This window comes from Nycticebus coucang, chromosome 13 (assembly GCF_027406575.1).
Source record: "Nycticebus coucang isolate mNycCou1 chromosome 13, mNycCou1.pri, whole genome shotgun sequence".
In the NCBI taxonomy this organism is placed as follows: domain Eukaryota; kingdom Metazoa; phylum Chordata; class Mammalia; order Primates; family Lorisidae; genus Nycticebus; species Nycticebus coucang.
The window spans coordinates 95,431,049-95,450,431 of NC_069792.1; the positions used below are offsets into that span (position 1 = coordinate 95,431,049).

Here is a 19,383-nt window from a genome sequence, read left to right on the forward strand (position 1 = left end):
AGTGCAGTCTGAACAGAACTAATCTCCTGCTTGGATCATTACATCACCTAATCATAAAACCTTTTTTAATTCAAATCCTTGCAGGGTTCTAATTGGTGACCTCTGGAGCCTGATAATTGTTTAAGGTAGCTGGTCTTTTGCAGTATACTTAATGATGTTTGCAATTAAAAGTGAGAAATGTGGTTTAACCCTAGCTGTAACTAAAAATGTAGATTTTCCTTCCTCAATCTTTACTAGGTATTCCCTAGCCACCTACTTAGGTCATTATTAATTTGAGTTAACCCAGGGTGCTGGCTACTTCATTTAGTCTGTGAGTTTACTGAATATTTATTTGATACATGCATTGAGTTATATTAAGAATAAGCCCCAGTCATTTAGAGTAGCCAAAGGATTGGTCTATCTGGGAAGACAAGAACCCATAGCCTCTGTTTTCTGCTGTCCTGGTCTTCCTTGCCTGCCCATTGTTTTGAATGATGTAAAGAAAAGCTAGGCCAGGTTTCCCAGCCAGCTTCACTTAATACTTGTTTCAGAACTTACTTTACTATACCAGATGAAAATGTGTCAGTAGAAGCGAAATTTGCTGGTATTCACCCTTAGCACTGCTGAAACTGTAGTTGAGCCTGAGCCCCAGGCATCTGCCCTCTTCACCGCTGTGCCTAACAGCATAGTGGAAATTAGTTAACACTGTTGTATGTTTATGTTTTAAATTTCCTGTTACTTATGTTACATTTCTTGGCTAAATAGGGGGCATTCAATGAATACAGTTGACGGACTATCCCTATCAAATACTGTATTATTTATTGGAGGCAAAATTTATTTTGTTTTTGTTGCTTGGAAAGTTTAATTTTGTTTTGAAGCCAGCACTTTATAGTGTGATATTTTGTGAAAATAAGCAAAAACTCTGGGGGACAATCCTGGAACCAGAGTTTAGTTCTGCCTTTTGTTGGGTATGAGAATAAGGGGGTGATAATTCCTGTCCCAACACTCTGAGAAGTTGTGAAGACTAAGTGTATGTAAAACAGTATAGTGTTTAAATAGCAATTATTCAACTTGTTAGATTACTTCTGCCAGTTTTAGGGAACATCCATTTCTAATTTCCATTCTTTGGTCTTTATTTGGTCTTTATTATTTGGTCTTTGGTCTTTAAAATTATAATAAGCCAGCGGTGCCCATAGCTCAGTAGGTAGGGTGCTGGCCACATACACCAAGGCTGGCCGGTTCAAACCCAGCCCTGGCCAGCTAAAGCAACAACGACAACTGCAACAACAACAACAACAAAAATAGCCGGGAACAACAACAACAACAAAAATAGCCGGGCATTGTGGCAGGTGCCTGTAGTCCCAGCCATAGTTTGAGTTTGAGTTTGCTGTGAGCTGTGATGTCATGGCACTCTACCCAGGGCGACAGTTTGAGACTCTGTCTCAAAAAAATAAATAAATAAAATAAGCCTTTTGAAATTTAGAAGTTTTTATTTAAAATTGTTAGAATTTAGTACCAAAATACAGTTGCCTACTCATTTGTAAAGGCCTTTGAGTATTCCCCTTATTTAAGGGATAGGTTTATGTTCTGTTGAGGTGTTGATTGACTGTGTCTTACCTTTGGGCTTTTCTTTTTTTCCATAATGTCTTTTGTTTAGTGAATAGCTACATTTAGATAAGGTACAGGACACTAGAATCATTTGTTGTCGAAAGATTTTGGCAAAATTTTAGTGTTGTTAAAATAATTCTGAATAGTGTTTGCAATTTCTTATTTATATGAGTTTCATTCTTTGGAATCATTTTGTTCTCATAAATTCTTGAAATCTATTCTATGAGATAAGAACTATTAAACAATATACTTAGGCACATTGAAACTTTAATGAGTTCATTTGAGCAGGCCTTCATAATCAGGCATTGCCAGAGCTCAAGTGGTTCCACTGAAAGGCAGTGAAGGCAAAACTTTATTATAAAGTATTTATGGAAGTGAGGCAGAAAAATTATTTGATTGGTTAAAGTGGAAAGTCCCTAGTTAGAGGTTAGTTGGTGGTTTCTAATTGGTAACGTCATCTTCTAGATCAGTGGTTCTCAACTTTCCTAATGCTGTGACCCTTTAATATAGTTCCGCATGTTGTAGTGACCCCCAACCATAAAATTATTTTTATAGTTACTTCATAACTGTGATTTTGTTACTTTTATGATTTGTAATGTAAATATTTGATATGCGGGATATGTTTTCATTGTTACAAAGGGGTCATGACCCACAGTTGAGAATGCTGCTCTGTATGCAGGTTAGCTGGCTGTGTAGGAGGCTCTGAGCACTCACTCTGAGTTGGCTTTCTGTCGCTTCCATGTGAACCCAAGGCTCTGGAGCTATCTCCCCTGTTGGCCTCCTGGTTAATTTTTAACAGTATAAACAATACATCACAATTCAGGTATTATATTAAGTAAGCAATAACAACCTATATTTGCATTGTGTGTTGTAGTTTTCAAAGCACTTTGATAGTTTTTTTTTGATACTTGTAATAACTTGCTAGTTCTCTCTAAAATATGATGATAATCTAAAGCATTTTTATTACTCATTCAAAATCAAGATCTCTCATTAGTAATACCAAAAAAGTGGAGAGAGCACGGTCTTAGGGATCCAGTAAACTGAGCTTGGAATCCTGGATCTTTGTTGGTGTGGTCCCTGGATGTCTTTAAGTGTTCCTTTCTGCACAGTGAAGCTTACATATACTTTGCACAAAGGAGTTTTACAAAGATTACCTACCTGGACGATGGTGGTTAAACAAATCCAGCTGCTCATATCCTTGTTACATGTCTGCTAATTATTCATGATTGTTAGAATTAATTAATTAATTCCTTCCTCCTCCTTCCTGTTCTCCTTTCTTTTCTTCCTTTTGATCCTTCCTGGAGGACTTTGACTGTTATTTCCTTGTGCGTATGTTTTGTCTTGAATGTTGTGTGTATATTTAAGACATTTTGTGTGCAGGTGTTCTATGTTTATAAAAATAGCTTACTTACAAGCATTCTTAATGTTTAGGGATGACTGTTTCCTCCTCCCCAGCTGGCAGGTGTATGTGTGTTTATGATGAGCTTATTTGCATTTGTAGACAGTGACCCGTATCGTATCTCTACTCTGCTGTGCCATTTGTTTGTTTGCAGAGCATCACTTGCATGACTGTGAGCTTTATGAGTTCATCTAGTTAGAGAGGTTTTTGTGTATTCCGCTCTGGTTTGAGTGTAATAGGTATTCAGTTAGATTTGGACTGCTTAAATAAAATTATTCCTTAGTGAAAAAAATTTGTCATGTTGGAGGTTAAAAATTTCTTTTTGCAATAGCAGCTACAGTAACATTTTAATAGTCAAATAGAATTTACAATGGCTGTGAACACTGTTATTTCTTTTATAATCAATTTAAATACTTCAGCTTGACACTTACATTATTTTGAAGTAGATTTCTGAATGTTGAGTATGTAGGTATTAGGTATTATCATTCTTCCTATATGAGCTTCTGTTTTTTGTTTGATTTTTATCGACCAAGGCCAAGTCTTGTCCTTTGATTAAAGTTTGTGCAAGTGTTTAGGTGTTGGGAGCGGGGAGGGCCTATGAACTATACTTTACTGTTACTTTATTGCGCAGGCTGATTTGCATTATTTAGTTATACTTTTCTAGCCTTTTATTTTTACTAAATAGATTTTTGAAAACTAACAAGTCAACAGTTTTTAGAAGAACATTTTTCAGCAGCTACTACTAGCTAGTAACAAACTCATTTATTACACCCACTATTTTAATTTAAAACATTCACTCATTCTTGCACTTAGTCAACTATTTAGTAACTGTTACGGAGCCCTTCCTGATTCTCTGTGATAGGTGTTGGAATGTAACAAAGATTAGTAAATAGAGATTCCTACCTTCATTGGCTTTGTAATCTTATGGAGGGATAAAGAAAATGTGTGAAAAATAAGTATAGTAAACTAGACTCTGCTATAATGCAAATTTTATACAGCAAACCAGGCCCTTGTGGAGAGCAGCATCAGTTCACATGTCGGGGAGGCAAAGCTGATGTTTTAATTACGAGCTGGATGCAGATGTGTCATTTTTATATTGCTCAAGAAATATAAAGTTAAATCAGATAAGATCTTACCCTTCAAGAACTTATCTAGTATGGGTACTTACATTATTTGACAAATGCTTGTACAGAACTTACCTGTAACAGATATTGTTTTTCTAAGTACTTTTTAAATATCAAATGATTTAATCCTCATAACAACTTTAATGGGTAGGTGCATTTATTTATACATTTTTTTTTGATGAGGAAATTGTGACTTAGATTAAATTAGTTTTGGCAGCCATGTAACTAGAAAGCGCCATAATGGGGCTCCAAACTCATGTAATTGGAGTCCGGCTGCATTATTTTCAAGATTCTTTCTCACTTTGAGGTTTTATGTTTCAGTTTTTTTGGGGGGAAGGGAGGAATTATTATTATTAATCAGCAGTTAAAAATTCAGCAGTAGTAAGTGTACTGAAGGCGTCTCAGATGGCAGAAAGTGGATCATTATTTTTATCTCTTCAGATTGGGGGCCAGAGTATCAATATTTGCCTCAGCTTAAAATCACAGAAATTGAATTTTTGCATAATGAGGGAACCATGCAGGACCTTAGAGTACTTTTTGAATTAATCATCTTAGGCTTCAATATCTATACTTGGTTTAGAAGCTATATTAATGTTCCCTGTCCCCTCTTTTTTGTTTTTTTAAATTTTACTATATGCAAAGATTGCTTCTTTTTAACTCCTTCATATTCACTTAACTCTGTAATTTTGTCAGTGATCAAAATCTTGCTTTACATTTTCATTTGGATTTGGGTCTTTTAATTGTCCCTGATATCACACAAAATTCCTTGAACTGTTCTTTAAATTCAGTTTCAGAATGTCACTAAAGATTCCAGTCACAGATGCCACTGAAGTTCTGTGGTTCCCGGCTTTTCTTTTTACACTGAAGCCACGCTGCTCACAGAGTAATTTTGTTGTAGGGTATTAAGAGGAGGGCTAAGCAGGTGTGGCCACATTAAGAAAATCTAAATCCCTGGTGATTTACAACTTACAAGGGTCTTCAAACGCGGCCCACGGGCCACATGAGGCAGTGAGATTGTATTTGCTCCCCTTTTGTTTTTTTACTTCAAAATAAGATATGTGCAGTGTGCATAGGAATTTGCTCATAGTTTTTTTTGTTGTTGTTGTTTAAACTATAGTCCGGCCCTCCCAACGGTCTGAGGGACAGTGAATTGGCCCCCTGTTGAAAATGTTTGAGGATGCCTTTAGAACATTTTCACATCTCATTCAGGAAGGGAGTAAAAATGGTAGATATTAAAATGTATAGTATGTAATTATTCACGGTGGGTAAGAGAGGGAAACAACGCAAATGTCCATCAGCCAGTGAAGGGACAACCACAATGTGTTCTATGCCTGTAGTGGAATATTGTTCAGTCTGAAACAAGAAGAAATACTGCCCGTGCTACACTCTAGGTGAGCCTGGGGGCATTATGCTGAGTGAAATAAACCATTCCCACAACAATTCCACTTACAGGAGGTAGGTAAGTATCACATTTATAGAAATAAAGTAGAATGGTGGTTACTGAGGGCTGGGGGAGAAAGAGTGAGAAGTTTTTGTCTCATGAGTCTAGAGTTTCAGTTTTGCAAGACGAAAGTTCTGGACGCCCGGTGTACAACACTGTGAATATACAAATACACAGAGAACTATACACTTGAGATGGTAAATTTTGTGTCATGTGACTTTTACAATTAAGATAAAAACATGAAAAGGTATGGTCTTTGAAGTCTGTTATACCTGGGTTCGAACCCTGTCTCTGCTAGTTATATGTTGTCTAACTTTGGCAAGCTTCTTACCCATTTACCCATTTGAATCGTCAAGATTTTATTCTACAGAATGGAGGTGATACATCATGTATTTGTTAGGATAAAGAGAATTTAAGTCAGATACACAAGCTTGTACTTGGAGAATCATGCCAACAAAGTAATAATTTTCATTATTTATTAGTTTTTTCTTGTGTAATTTTATACATGTTGGCTCAAATGGATTCTTTTATATGTAGAGGAGGTATCAGAATTTCCTTTTAAAGACTCATTTAGTGGGCAGTGCCTGTGGCTCAGTGAGTAGGGTGCCAGCCCCATATACTGAGGGTGGTGGGTTCAAACCCGGCCCCAGCTAAACTGTAACAACAACAAAATAAAATAAGAAAATAAACAATCAAAATGCAGAATCATTAAAAAAAAATTCACAGTTAAAAAAAAAAAGGCTCATTTAGTTTGCCAAAGATGTAGGGTTGGATTAGATGTTTTTGTTTTATTTCATTTTGTTTTGGGCTTTTTTTTTTTGCCTTATTAGGTCCTTTTTCCTCATTAGGTCCTTCTCTCTCCTGTTCTGTGCCCAGGAGGCTAATGTAGACGGCATAAGGCCTGTATCTGCAGGCACCCTACCCTCTGGCTTCTCGTTGGGTTAATAGCTGTCCATGAATGGTGGCCAGCAGAAGGTTGGCAGGAGGGAGGAGTGAGATTATGATGTTTACTTACTTCTTTGGATTTCTTCCTGCTGTGTCGCCACAGTTGGTGCTTCGTGCTGTGAAGTCTGTCGTGCCCTTATCAGGCTGCCTTCTCCACACAATCTCTTTCTTTTCTTTTCCTTGCCCCCTCATGCCTTTTTAGATAGATAGTCACATGATTCAAACGTTTTTAAATAATATAAAACCAGATTCAGTGAGAAGCCTCCAATTTTTGTCTTTTATCCACTTTGTTTTCTCTGTGCCAAATAGATAGCCAGGTCACTGATTTCTTGGACGGGCACACATCCCCCAGTGCTGTGATTACATTCTGAGAATTGTATCTTCAGGCCTTTTTGTCCTTGTGTGAGCAGAACAGAGGGTGTGTCACAAACCTTCATGGGCTAACCTACTGGACATCTAGGCTGGATGCTATTGCCTTCTGCTTATAGTCTGCAAACCTGTATAGCAAACTGTCCTGAATACTTAGGCGGTTGTAACAGAGTGCTAAACACTGGCGTATCTAAACATATAAACATAGAAAAAGTACGGTAAAAATACAGGATAAAAGATTAGAAAAAAATAGTGCACCTGCATAGGGCAGGTCACCAGGAATGGAAGTTGCTTCGAGTGAGTCATTGGATGAGTAGTGAGTGAGCGTGGGACCCAGAATGTCACCGTGCCCCTATATACAGCTTGCCACGAGGTACATTCCTTTACGTCGCTGTCACCACAAACAACACGAGTAATGCATTGCCCTGTGACTTTGTGACAGGTGTGACATCACTAGGTGTTAGGGACTTTTCAGCCCCATTATAGTCTAACGGGATTGCTGTTGTGTATGCCTGTGGTCTGTTGTGTGGCACGTGGCTACAGTTCAGTAGGGAGGTGTTTTTCCGGGCTTTGCTTTACCGTGTGTGTGCCTGTGGTCAGTAGGCAGTGCATTGGTAGAGAACGTCTCATGTCAGAACGTGAGGAGTCTCCTCCTTTTGTGCAGCAGCTGTCTGCGGCTTCACTGTGTGGGTGAGCAGTGGCTTCTCCAGCCAGCATCCTGTTTCTGTATAGCCAGGTGGTAGCCAGTGTTCTGCTTTGGAAGACAGTGCTGTAGTGAGTAACTATACTGGATAACATTTCATAGCCATCCAAGTATACTGCAGGGTAAATTTCTAGACAAGAAATTGCTAGGACAAAGGAAAAATAATAATTTAGGTGTATTTGATTCTGTGAGAAAAATTAGGCACATATATATATATATATATATATATATGAAATTTAACTCATTTAATCCCAAAAGTTATTTGACTGCTTTTAAAGGATTAGGGGATTAGTATATTTGGTAGATTACAAAGGGAAGAAGCCATTGCTTAGGAAGCTCTGTACTCTGGACCAAAGCAAAAGCAAATGAACACACAAAAATCAAACCAGACATTATTACTGAAACCAGATTTCATGGCTGACAGAGTTTGGTGTCTGTGGATTGAAAATAGTATTTTAATCCCCTCTGTTATCTAAAACCTTAATCACACATTTGCTTATTCTTTCTGAGCTGGGGGATGGTACTGGTACATTAAGCGGTACCAAATGTAATCTGGGGATTAGTGAGAGTCAATCCCCCACGCATTCAACCTGGAAAATCTGATTGGTTTTCTCTATTAGTCGGCCTTACTTTGCTACAGTTAATGAAAAGGTCTCATTCATCTTGGTCAATGTCAGATACCTTCTCCCCTTCAGAGAAGGTCAGAGAGCGGTAGCCTGGGTTTCCGAGTAGGAAATGTCTGGCAGGTATAAGTGCCTGAGATAACTGTCTCGAGATTTCATGGATCATTTTTTACAATTTCCCATTTTTATATTTTATTGAATTTAATGAAAACACTGAGCTACTGGTAATCCTCAATCAAGTAGAAAGCACAAAATTTTTGATTAAATAGCACCAGTTAAAAAATAAAAGCTTTGACCAGTTTCGAATTTTACAGTTGGAGTATACAGGGCCTTCAGGTCCAGGAAATGCAAACCGACATGCTTGTAATATGGCATCAGGCTTAAATTTTTTTTTCAATAAACCTCAAACAGTGAAATATTCCAACATAATTTAAAGCTCACTTAAGATAACAAACAGTATATTTTCGCAGTCTAAGATTTATGAATTGGCCTGTTATTTAATCTAGAGATTTTCTTTTCTTTTCTTTTTCAAAGTCAAAGATATATCTCCAACTTTAGTATAATATATGATAAAATACATAATTTTTCCAAACTTACCTACATTACTTTATGTATTCAAAATTTTAAACATTACTGATACAAGGAAGAACTTTTGAAGTTCTCATTTTATGTAATTAAATGTTGAATTATGCATCTGGTGTCAGTTTTCAAATGTTATAGAAATAGTTATTTGAAAATACAGTGGGCAGTTATATCTATTTTGACATATATATACATAATTTATCCTTAAAAAATCTTTTTTTTTGTTTTTAATTTATTGGGATGAAGAAAAATATGATTAATGTTCATTTCACCTGTTTCTTTGACTTTTTAAAAATACTTTTGAAGTTTTTTTTTTGTCATTGTTGTTAAATCATAGCTGTGTGCATTAAGGCAATCATGAGGCACCATACACTGGTTTTGTATACAATTTGAAATATTTTCATCACACTGGTTAACATAGCCTTCCTGGCATTTTCTTAGTTATTGTGTTAAGACATTTATATTCTACATTTAGTAAGTTTCACATGTACCCTTGTAAGATGCACCGCAGGTGTGGTCCCACCAATCACCCTCCCACCACCCATCCTTCCCTCCCCTCCCCCCTCCCCCTTCCCCATATTCTTAGGTTATAACTGGGTTATAGCTTTCATGTGAAAGCTATAAATTAGTTTCATAGTAGGGCTGAGTACATTGGATACTTTTTCTTCCATTCTTGAGATACTTTTGTATCTAATTTTGTTGAATCTTCTAATTATGTCATCGGTACTTCCAATTATAGCATAAATTGATAAATGAAAGAAGGGATTTATTTTCTTCTACTAATTAAAGCTGAAGTCATGAATTATTATACTCCTTGGTGCAGCTGATGTATGACTTACTGCTTTTTACTGAAGAAAACAAAACTAATTGAAGCTCATTTATACCATTAATGCTACAGTTTTCAAATTTGTTTATGTGAGCCTTTATTCATACAAAATTTCTGAAAAGTATATAAAAATTGTTGATTATAATTACCTCTGGAATATGGATTAAGGTTTAAAAAATATATCCTGTTGTATACATATACTGTTTAAATTTTTGCCATGTATGTATATTATTTTTATAGAAAAAAGTCAATACAAATGAAAGAGAATCTTCTATTTCAGAATATGTTGTTCCCATTATAGATTCCATTTAGAATTTGTTTTCCAGGATCAAAACATAGGGTAGACCAAGAACAGAGACAAAATAACTAATTATTAATTTATTTGGTGACTTAGTCTTCATCTTTTCTTAGATCAGAAGCTGCAGGTGTAAATTTCGGGTCTTTTCTGTGTCCATCTCTTTAGGTCCTCTCCTGCTCTGTCGCCCCACATCCATTGCTGTCAGTCTTACTGTGCAATGTTTCCTGTCACCAGCCAATTCTCTGATGCCAGGGAGGCATCTAGTAATTCAGCTCTGAGGGGGGAGTTAGTATCAGGCCCACCCCTCTTCTCACAGATCACTTTAGATGCCAGCCACAGGCTACCCACATTTCTACCTGGCTGACTACAAAACTCTGAGAGTTCCGTGATCTCCCCATAGGTTTCGTAATTTCCATACCTTGACTCAGGGAACTCAGGAAAGCACCTTGCTTACTAATGTTTCAAGGAGAGGGAGACTTTGTTGGTGTTCATAAATCACATGTGATCTTAAGGTTTTAGATCCCAATCTACTCTGGACTTTTCATCTTAAACATGGAGAACCAGAATTCTAACCTGATGAATGTACTTTTTTAGAATCACAAAGACATTTATTAGCAGATCTGAGACTAGAATCTTAAAATAGTTACGTCCCATTCAGTGTCTTTTAAAGTGTAACAAATCCTGTTTAATCCATAATAATTTGGGAGGAAACGAGAGGCAGCATAGCGTGATGGAGCAAAAGTTCCTCCATGTTCTTAGGTTGTAACTGGGTTATAGCTTTCATATGAAAGCCAGAAATTAGTTTCATAGTAGGGCTGAGTACATTGGATACTTTTTCTTCCATTCTTGAGATACTTTACTAAGAAGAATATGGGGAATGGGGAGAGGACGGGAGTGGAGGAGGATGGGCGGAGGGAGGATGATTGGTGGGATCACACCTGCGGTGCATCTTACAAGGGTACACGTGAAACTTAGTAAATGTAGAATATAATTGTCTTAACACAATAACTGAGAAAATGCCAGGAAGGCTTTGTTAACCAGTGTGATGGAAATGTGTCAAACTGTTTATTAAACCAATGGATGGTGCCCCATGATCGCATCAATGTACACAGCTATGATTTAATATTAATAATAACAAAAAAGTTCCTCCATAGTATCATGAGAAACACTAGCTGCTTCGGTAGTCCTGAAGCCTCCAGCTTTAAACACATCCTCCGTTTATCCCACATGCTGTAAAAATCTATTTATTTTCTGTCTGACTTGACACTAAAAAACAGTGGGAGAGACTGCATAGGAACACTGTTTAGAGTCAGAAAACCTGGAGGTAAATCCTACCTTTGCTTTTCATTAGTAAATACACCTCCTAGAACCTCCTTAGTGTTATCTGTTCTGATGATTGAATTATGTCATGGCTATGAGGTGGCTAGTCCAGAGATGCTGCATAGTAAGTTCTGAGATATTCGTAGCTCATAAGCAAAATGGACAAATATGTGTATTCCTTTGGGCAACTGATACACCTTTGGTACCTTCTTTGCACTATTATTCTCTGAACCTAGAAGCCTAGTGGTTGGTCTTTAGAATTAACAGTCCGTATACTGAATTATTCAAGAGTAATACAAACACTTAATTGTATACTAATATTTTGTAGGATCTGGATTTTGTATATAGTAAGTACTTGTAGATGTTTATAAAATGAAAATACAGATTTTATTTAAGAGAAATTTATGTTCTAGTGGCAGTTACCACATTTCTTTTTCCGTCTGAGAGTAATAGTAGAGTTGCACATATGGTACTTTGTGAGTATCAAAGTACTGTTCTTGCTGCCCTATTGAGGAAACAGGCAATTGCATAGAAACAGTGAGATTTAATTTGGTTGTAGTTGAAAGGAGATGCAGGTGAAATAACATAATGACAACATCATGAGTAGAACAAAGAGCATTAGCAAAGGCATTAGCGTGTGGTTGATATGTGTTATGTGGTAAGATTTGGTTGGGGGGGGTAACCAAATCTTTTGGCCGATGGAAGGTTGTCTAAGGGCTTTTAATACCCTGTGGAGTCAATTCTTGACTGTAGAAGCCTTGGAAAGACAGTTAAGATTGATAAGTAGGAATGTGTCAGTGCTTTATAACAGTACACTGTGAATGCTTCATGGCTTTTGTTATTTGATCAGCCTTTATCTAGTTTCCTGGAAGACCCCAAGTAACTTTATTTTTATTTTTATTTTTTTGGTGTGCGTGTTATGTGGTCTATTCACATGGGCAATTGAGATTTGACTGTATAGAGCCATGATACGTACATTTTTTAAATTTATGAAGCATTATTGATAAAACAGAATGTATCATTATTTGGAAAATAATTATAGCAATATAATAATTCATATTTCTGTAGTTTTTTATTTCATGCCACAACAGAAATAACCAAAACTTTGGCACAACCAAAACTCCCAACTTCCACAGTTACGAGCCATGTATTTCACGGTTATCTTTTTGCCTCCACAGAAATAGAAAAGTTTCAAAAAGGAGAAGGCAAGGATGAAGAAAAGTACATTGATGTGGTGATTAATAAGAACATGAAGCTGGGACAGAAAGTGTTAATTCCTGTAAAACAGTTTCCTAAGGTAAGGCAGTGAGGTCTACACTGCAGATATTTTAACCCTGACTTAATCACAGAGGAACAGGTGTTTACCTTATAATCTCATATTTTCTGGAGATATTTTCTCTTAGTGCCCCCCCCTTACACAGAGATACTTTTCAAGTTAATTAAAAACTTTAATTTAGTGTATTTAGTGATTTTGTCTTTTCCATTTGACTTCATTGTGAATTATGGATACTACAAAAGTACACGTCAAGTATTACTAGTGATGTAACCTTGGACAACCTATTTAATTCCTTTGCACTTCAGTTTCCTCATTTGTATTATGAGATTGGATGGTTAAGGATTTTAAAATATAGTAACGCATATTAAATGATTCGTACAGCACTCATCACATAAAAGTTTAAAAATGTCAAAAAAAAAAAAGTTTAAAAATGTCATGTTCTAATTTTATTAAACTTTGCCTTGTTTTTTCCTTTGTCTTTCTTTTGAGTGTCCATTTATACAATTTATACGTGTTACTGTTTTATGTATCAGTAATTCATTTCTTTTTATGGATGAATAATACTCTGTTACCTGAATGTACCACAGTTTGTCCATTTAGCTAGGCAGTTTAAGTTTTTGGTTATTATAAATTAAATTACAGTAAACACTTTTGTACAAGTCATTTTGTGACCATATATTTTCATTTCTCTTTGGTAAATAACGTAGTACTAAAATTTCTGTATATTTGATTTCACAAGACATTGCCGTTATTATTTTTTCAAATTCACTCATTTTCCAATGTTACCTTGTAAACAACCCGTGCCAGTTATAGTTGCTCCATGTTGTCACCAGTATTTGGTACTGTCAGGTTCTTTTTTTTGAGTGTTAGCCATTTTGATTGTGTATTGGTATCTTTCTGGGTGTGAATTTGCATTTCCCTAATGATTAGTGCTATTGTGCAGTTTTTTATGTATTTATTGTCTGCTCATAAATAATTTTTATGAATTGTGTGTTCAGATCTTTTACCTATCTTTAAATGGGCTATTTTTTTTTCTTGGGCTTTTTGTTATTGAGTTGTGGGAACCTTTTATATACTTGGATGCACATCTTTTGTTAGATATTTGTTTTGTGAGTATCTGAGCCATTCTGTGGCTGGCCTGTTACTTTCCTAGTAGAATCTTGTGATAAGCAGAAATGTTTCATTTTGATGGCATTTATGTATCGGGTTTTTCTTTATGGCCATTGCCTTCTGTGAACTAAAAAATCTTTGCCAATCTCAAGGAAATAAATTAGAGACTTTTATATGTTACAAAGATCTTCTCCTGTGTTTTCTCTAAAAATGTTATTAGTTTAGCTTTTACTTTTAGTTCTGTGATACAGCCGAATGAACTTTTGTACACGGTGAGATAAAGGGTCAAGTTCATTTTATTCTCCATATGAATATTAAGTTTTCTTGACACAATATTTACCCCCTCACTGATTATTTGGTGCCTTCGATGAACATCAGATGACTTTGTATATAGGGGTATATTTCTAAGCTTTCTGTTCTTTTAATTTATTTATGGATTTATGGATCCTTTTGCCAATGCACTGTCTTTATGAGTGTAGGTTTTAAGACATGAAGCACCCTTCATCTTGGTTATTCTTTTTCAGGGTCGCTTAGCTATTTTTGGTCTTTTGTAATTATAGTATATATAAATCCAAGAATTTGTTAATTACCATGAAACAGTCTGCTGAGACTATAATTGCACTTGTATCTAATCTGTTGGGGAATTTGTGGAGGTTTAACATCCTAATATTGTCTCTTATTTCATAAACATGGTATATATATCTCTCCATTTATTAAATCTTCTTTAATTTCCCTTAGCAATGTTTTGTTTTTTTTTTTAGGGTAGGGGTCTTTATATGTCTTTTGGTAAACTTATTCTTCAATATTTTGGGTTTTTTTAATAGAAATTGAATATTTTTAATTTTTATTTTCTAATTTTTTGATTCTAATATAAAATTTTGTATAGTAACCTTGCCTTCTGCTACCTTGCTAAACTTAAATTCACTTATTAGTTCTAGGAAGTTGGTTTGTAGATTCCGTAGGATTTGATATGTGCATAATCATATCATCTGCATAAATGGTTTTACTTCTTGCTTTCTAATTTTTATGTATCTAATTTTGCTTGCTTTATTGTATTGGATATTCTTTCCAGTGTGGTGCTGAAAACAAGTGGTGAGAGTAGGAATCCTTCCCTTATTCCCAAAAAGGAATGCATGCAGTATTTTACCACTGAGAGCAGTGTCAGTTCTAAGCTTTTGTAGATGTTAATTATAAAGTACAGGAGGTTTTCTTCAATGCAGCTTTGCTGAGAGTTCTGATCCCAAATGATTGGTTAATTTTGTGGAATGATTTTTCTGCTTCTGTTGAAATAAACACAAGTTGTTTATTTTATATTGCTTATGTAGTACATTTTAACAATTTTTTAAAATTAAACTTTTTTTGTATTCCTGAGTTAAACCCTACTTGCCAAAGGTATATTATCTTTTTTTCTATGTTGTTGGATTCATTTTCATTTACACAGGGTACCCCCCAAAAATGAACACACGTTTTAAGCAATGATATCTATTTCTTACTTTTCCAAGTTGAATTGAAGGTGCTGTTACTGGTCAAATGTACATGCTGTACACAGCTGTTTTACCTACAGTTCATACACTTTTGGGGAATGACTAATTTGACTTTCAACAAGATCTCTTAAAATGTGTATAAATTATTTCAGCATCTCCAGTATGTTAGTGAGTGATACCGACTTGTAAATTTGAGGGATAAGATTTTTATCAGATTTTAGTATTGGTTTAATAAAATAAGTTGGGAAGTATTTCTTTTTCTCAAAGATTGTATATTAGATTGGTATTATTTCTTGCTAAATAAATACAGTAGAATCTCTGTAATTTGAACCACTCAAGAAACTGTATGTAACAAACTGGTCAACAAATGGAGGTGGTCAACATAGGAGCTAGGCAAGCTGTACTCATCTACACATGTGGTGCATGTCTGGTCTATAAAAATTAGGTCCACGTAAGGAGGTGGTCAGTGCCTGGCAGTGATCAACTATAGAGGTGCTACTGTAGTGATGCAGTTCACCAATGAAGCCATCTAGGCCTTGAGCTTAATGATGAATTCTATGTCATTGATTTGGCACTAATCACATTTTTTATTGTCATCTTTTGTGAAAATTTTGGGATTTTTAAGGGATTTTTTTATTTTATCACAATATTTCAGTATTCCTTCTTCAAATATCTCTTCTTACCTTTTCTTCTTTTGAGATTTCAATTACACATATGTTCAGCATTTTGTTATTCTCATAAAAGTTCCTATGGCTCTGTTTACTAGTTTGTTTGTTTGTTTTAATTTCTGTCCTTTGAATTGGATAATTTTACTTCTGTATTCTTAAACTCATTGATTCCTTATTATGTCATCTTCATTTTGCTATTAACCTCATCAGGTTAATTTTTTATATCAGCTATTGGAATTAATCTGTTTCAGAACTTATATTTGATTTATATAGACATGTGTATGTGAAAAAGTTTTTTTTCTCTGTTGATTTTTTTTATTTATTGCAAATGTTATTTTCCCTTGTTTCATTGAAAGGTATAATGCTATTTTCCCTTCTTCCACCAAAATAGGTGCCTGAAAGTCCTTAATCAGGTTTTTATCTTGATACAACAAGAATCACATTGCTCTAGTTCTTTGCATGATGAATAATTTTAGATTATATGCTGGACATTATGAACATACATTGCTCATTTACTGGTATTCCTGTGAATAATGTTGACATTTTTGTTTTAGTGGTTGGATTCTGACTGCAAAGTTTGTCTATTGTATAGGTGTTCAAATTTCAGTTCATTTCTTTCCTTAGTTTGATTTTTGTATTTAATTTTTGTCATATGTGATTCAGAGGTCAGCTAGAGATTTTGGCAGATTTTTTTTTTTTTTGCAGTTTTTGGCGGGGGCTGGGTTTGAACCCACCACCTCCGACATATGGGGCTGGTGCCTTACTCCTTTGAGCCACAGACGCCACCCGATTTTGGCAGATTTTGTACCCCAAATTTGATAGCCCCCAGTTCTGACTCTGTCTTTTCTAGTACTTTTTTCCTCACATTTCAGAATGACAGTTGCTTCAAACTCTATCGCTCGGGCTGAACGCTCTAACGTTACTGACTGTTTCCCAGGTTGTCCCCTTCTTTTACCTCCTGGATCTCTTTCAGAATCTGCCTGTTTTTCTTCATTCTCCCAGGCTACAGATAGTTGAATTTTATATTTCATTCTGCATTTAGGAGTTTATAGTTCATACCTATGGATGGTCATCCTGTACCTACAGAACTGGGCATATGTATTGTTTTGTAAACAAAAATTACATTATAAGCATTTCATAGACAGACTCATTACTAAACAAACATGGCTGATGGAGAAAACCTTTATCAGTCCTGTGTGCCCTGTATGCAATAGAAAGATGGACAGATGTGACCACATCTCTAAGTAATTCTAATAGAGGGTAATTAACTTGAATTAATGCTTTATTATCTATGAATGAGTGTATGAAATAAAGTACAGTCATGAATTGCATAATGATGTTTCAGTCAATGATGGGCTACATATAGGAGAGTGGTCCTTTAAGTTTATCGTACTGTATTTTTACAGCATCTTTTCTATGATTAAGTGTGTTTAGATACACAAATACTTTCTATTTTGTTACAGTTGCTTGGAATATTCGGTACAGTCAGGTGCTGTAGCCTCGGAACAATGGGCCACGCCGTACCCCCTGGGTGTGTAGTAGGATATACCATATCAGCCTGTGTCAGTCTACTGTGACATTTGTACAGTGAGGAATTGCCTAACGATGCAAACTGAGTACATACCCACATCATGAATTTATATGAGTAAAGTTTATGAAATACAATCTTGTATTTGTTCATTGTCAGCTTTGATGAAGTTAGGGATGAGAAATGATAAATTCTGTGTCTGATGGAGAAGTGAGTCTATTTCAAGTACTGTTACATCTGAAGTAGGCAGCTTACAATTCCACTGCTTCCAGAATACTGAAAGGGGTTATTTCTTCTTAGCATAATGGACCATGCAAGTTTCAAGCCTTGAGCTGAGGCTGATATAATGCTGCCAGCAGTTCTAAGAACAGCCTTCATTTTTGTGTCAGTTAATAGACTGAGCGGGAGGAAGCTGCAGGCGTGGCCCCCTGGAGGAGCTGTGGAGAACAGCGTGCTGTGGAATTGATCCTGGCCGCACACTTGCCACTTCCGGGGCAGAAAGGCTGCCCTTGGTGAAACTCTGTGGAATAAAGTGACTTCTCTTAATTGAATTATTTCTCTTCTCTTAATGGACCATTTTCAACATTCTTTTCAGTGGCACAACCTTGAACATGAGTCATTTAGTATTCAAACTTTAATGTGTATTCACTCTCTTGAGTGATATATCTGAACTCATGAAGTGTGAAACCCTGAACACTGTTTTATGACTTTTCTTTAATTTTTAAGAAACTATGGGCATTGTTCTCCATAGTTTTCTTGGTAGTGGTGGTGGTGGATTCCTAACCTCCCCCCCACAAAAAAAAAAAATCCTAACTTACGGTGCCTGGGTGAACAGAGTTAATGTAAATGTTAAATCAACACTGGACTGAGATGTCTTGGTTGTAAGGACCTGTAGGTGCACTGTGGGTCAGCGTTTACATTCATTTCATGTTCTCTGGTCTGTTTGTCAGCATTCATCTGCCTATTCACCTGCATAGTGCCTAACTTTTACTGAGGGTTTCTCTGAGCCTGGCATTGTGCTGGGAAAACCAAAATGATTAAGACTCGGTCTTCCGTCTCAAGAAACTCTTACTTTTGTGGTGAAAAATATTTGAATAATTCAGGGCTGGATTTTTTTTTTTTTTTTTTTTTTTTGTAGAGACAGAGTCTCACTTTATGGCCCTCGGTAGAGTGCCGTGGCCTCACACAGCTCACAGCAACCTCCAATTCCTGGGCTTAGGCGATTCTCCTGCCTCAGCCTCCCAAGTAGCTGGGACTACAGGCGCCCGCCACAATGCCCGGCTATTTTTTTGTTGTAGTTTGGCCGGGGCTGGGTTTGAACCTGCCACCATCAGTATATGGGGCCGGTGCCCTGCTCACTGAGCCATAGGCGCCGCCCATCAGGGCTGGATTTTTTTTTTTTTTTTTTTTTTTGTAGAGACAGAGTCTCACTGTAGTGCCCTCGGGTAGAGTGCCGTGGCGTCACACGGCTCACAGCAACCTCTAACTCCTGGGCCCAAGTGATTCTCTTGCCTCAGCCTCCCAAGCAGCTGGGACTACAGGCGCCCGCCACAACGCCCGGCTATTTTTTTTTTTTTTATTTTGCAGTTTGGCCGGGGCTCGGTTTGAACCCGCCACCCTCGGCATATGGGGCCGGCGCCCTACTCACTGAGCCACAGGCTGGATTTTTTAAATATTTATTAATACAGGGTGCTCTGGAAAGACAGAGAGAAAGTCAAAGAAGGCTGCTCTAAAAAGGACGTCCCTGAAGAGAGAAGCTGGGTAAGGGGTTGGAAGTGGGTGGAGGGGTGCCATGATGCCCTGCATTGTAGTGCAGACGACATTTGAGAAATTACATTTTATTTGGACAAACATAGTCATCTCAGGAAGATGTGTAGATTTTTACAGAAGACACAAAGTGGTAAGGGAGCAGAGTGTGGGGTAGCATTCACCAAAGGGGCTGCAAAGTTAAAATAGAAAATGACATTTGATTATTTTAGAAGATGAGGCTTCTCCAGGTATTCATTGATAGAAAACTATTTCAGGAGAGGGAACGTCATGTGTATAGTCATGCTGGGGCAAAAACCTATGCATCATTTTTTAATGTCAGTTGTAGTATGA

The 19,383-nt window shown here is 36.5% G+C and overlaps 1 protein-coding gene across 3 annotated transcripts in view; it reads left to right on the forward strand.

The window, feature by feature from the left end:
• Positions 1 to 19,383, forward strand: part of KHDRBS3 (KH RNA binding domain containing, signal transduction associated 3) — a 209,500-nt gene that overhangs the window by 69,100 nt on the left and 121,017 nt on the right. For all 3 annotated transcript variants that reach the window (XR_008373892.1, XM_053559275.1, XM_053559274.1), the window contains exon 2: positions 12,396 to 12,514. Coding sequence is in view for 2 of the 3 variants with exons in the window: in XM_053559275.1 (XP_053415250.1) it covers positions 12,396 to 12,514 (119 nt within the window). In the remaining variant the exon portion in view is untranslated. The remainder of the gene's footprint in view (positions 1 to 12,395; positions 12,515 to 19,383) is intronic.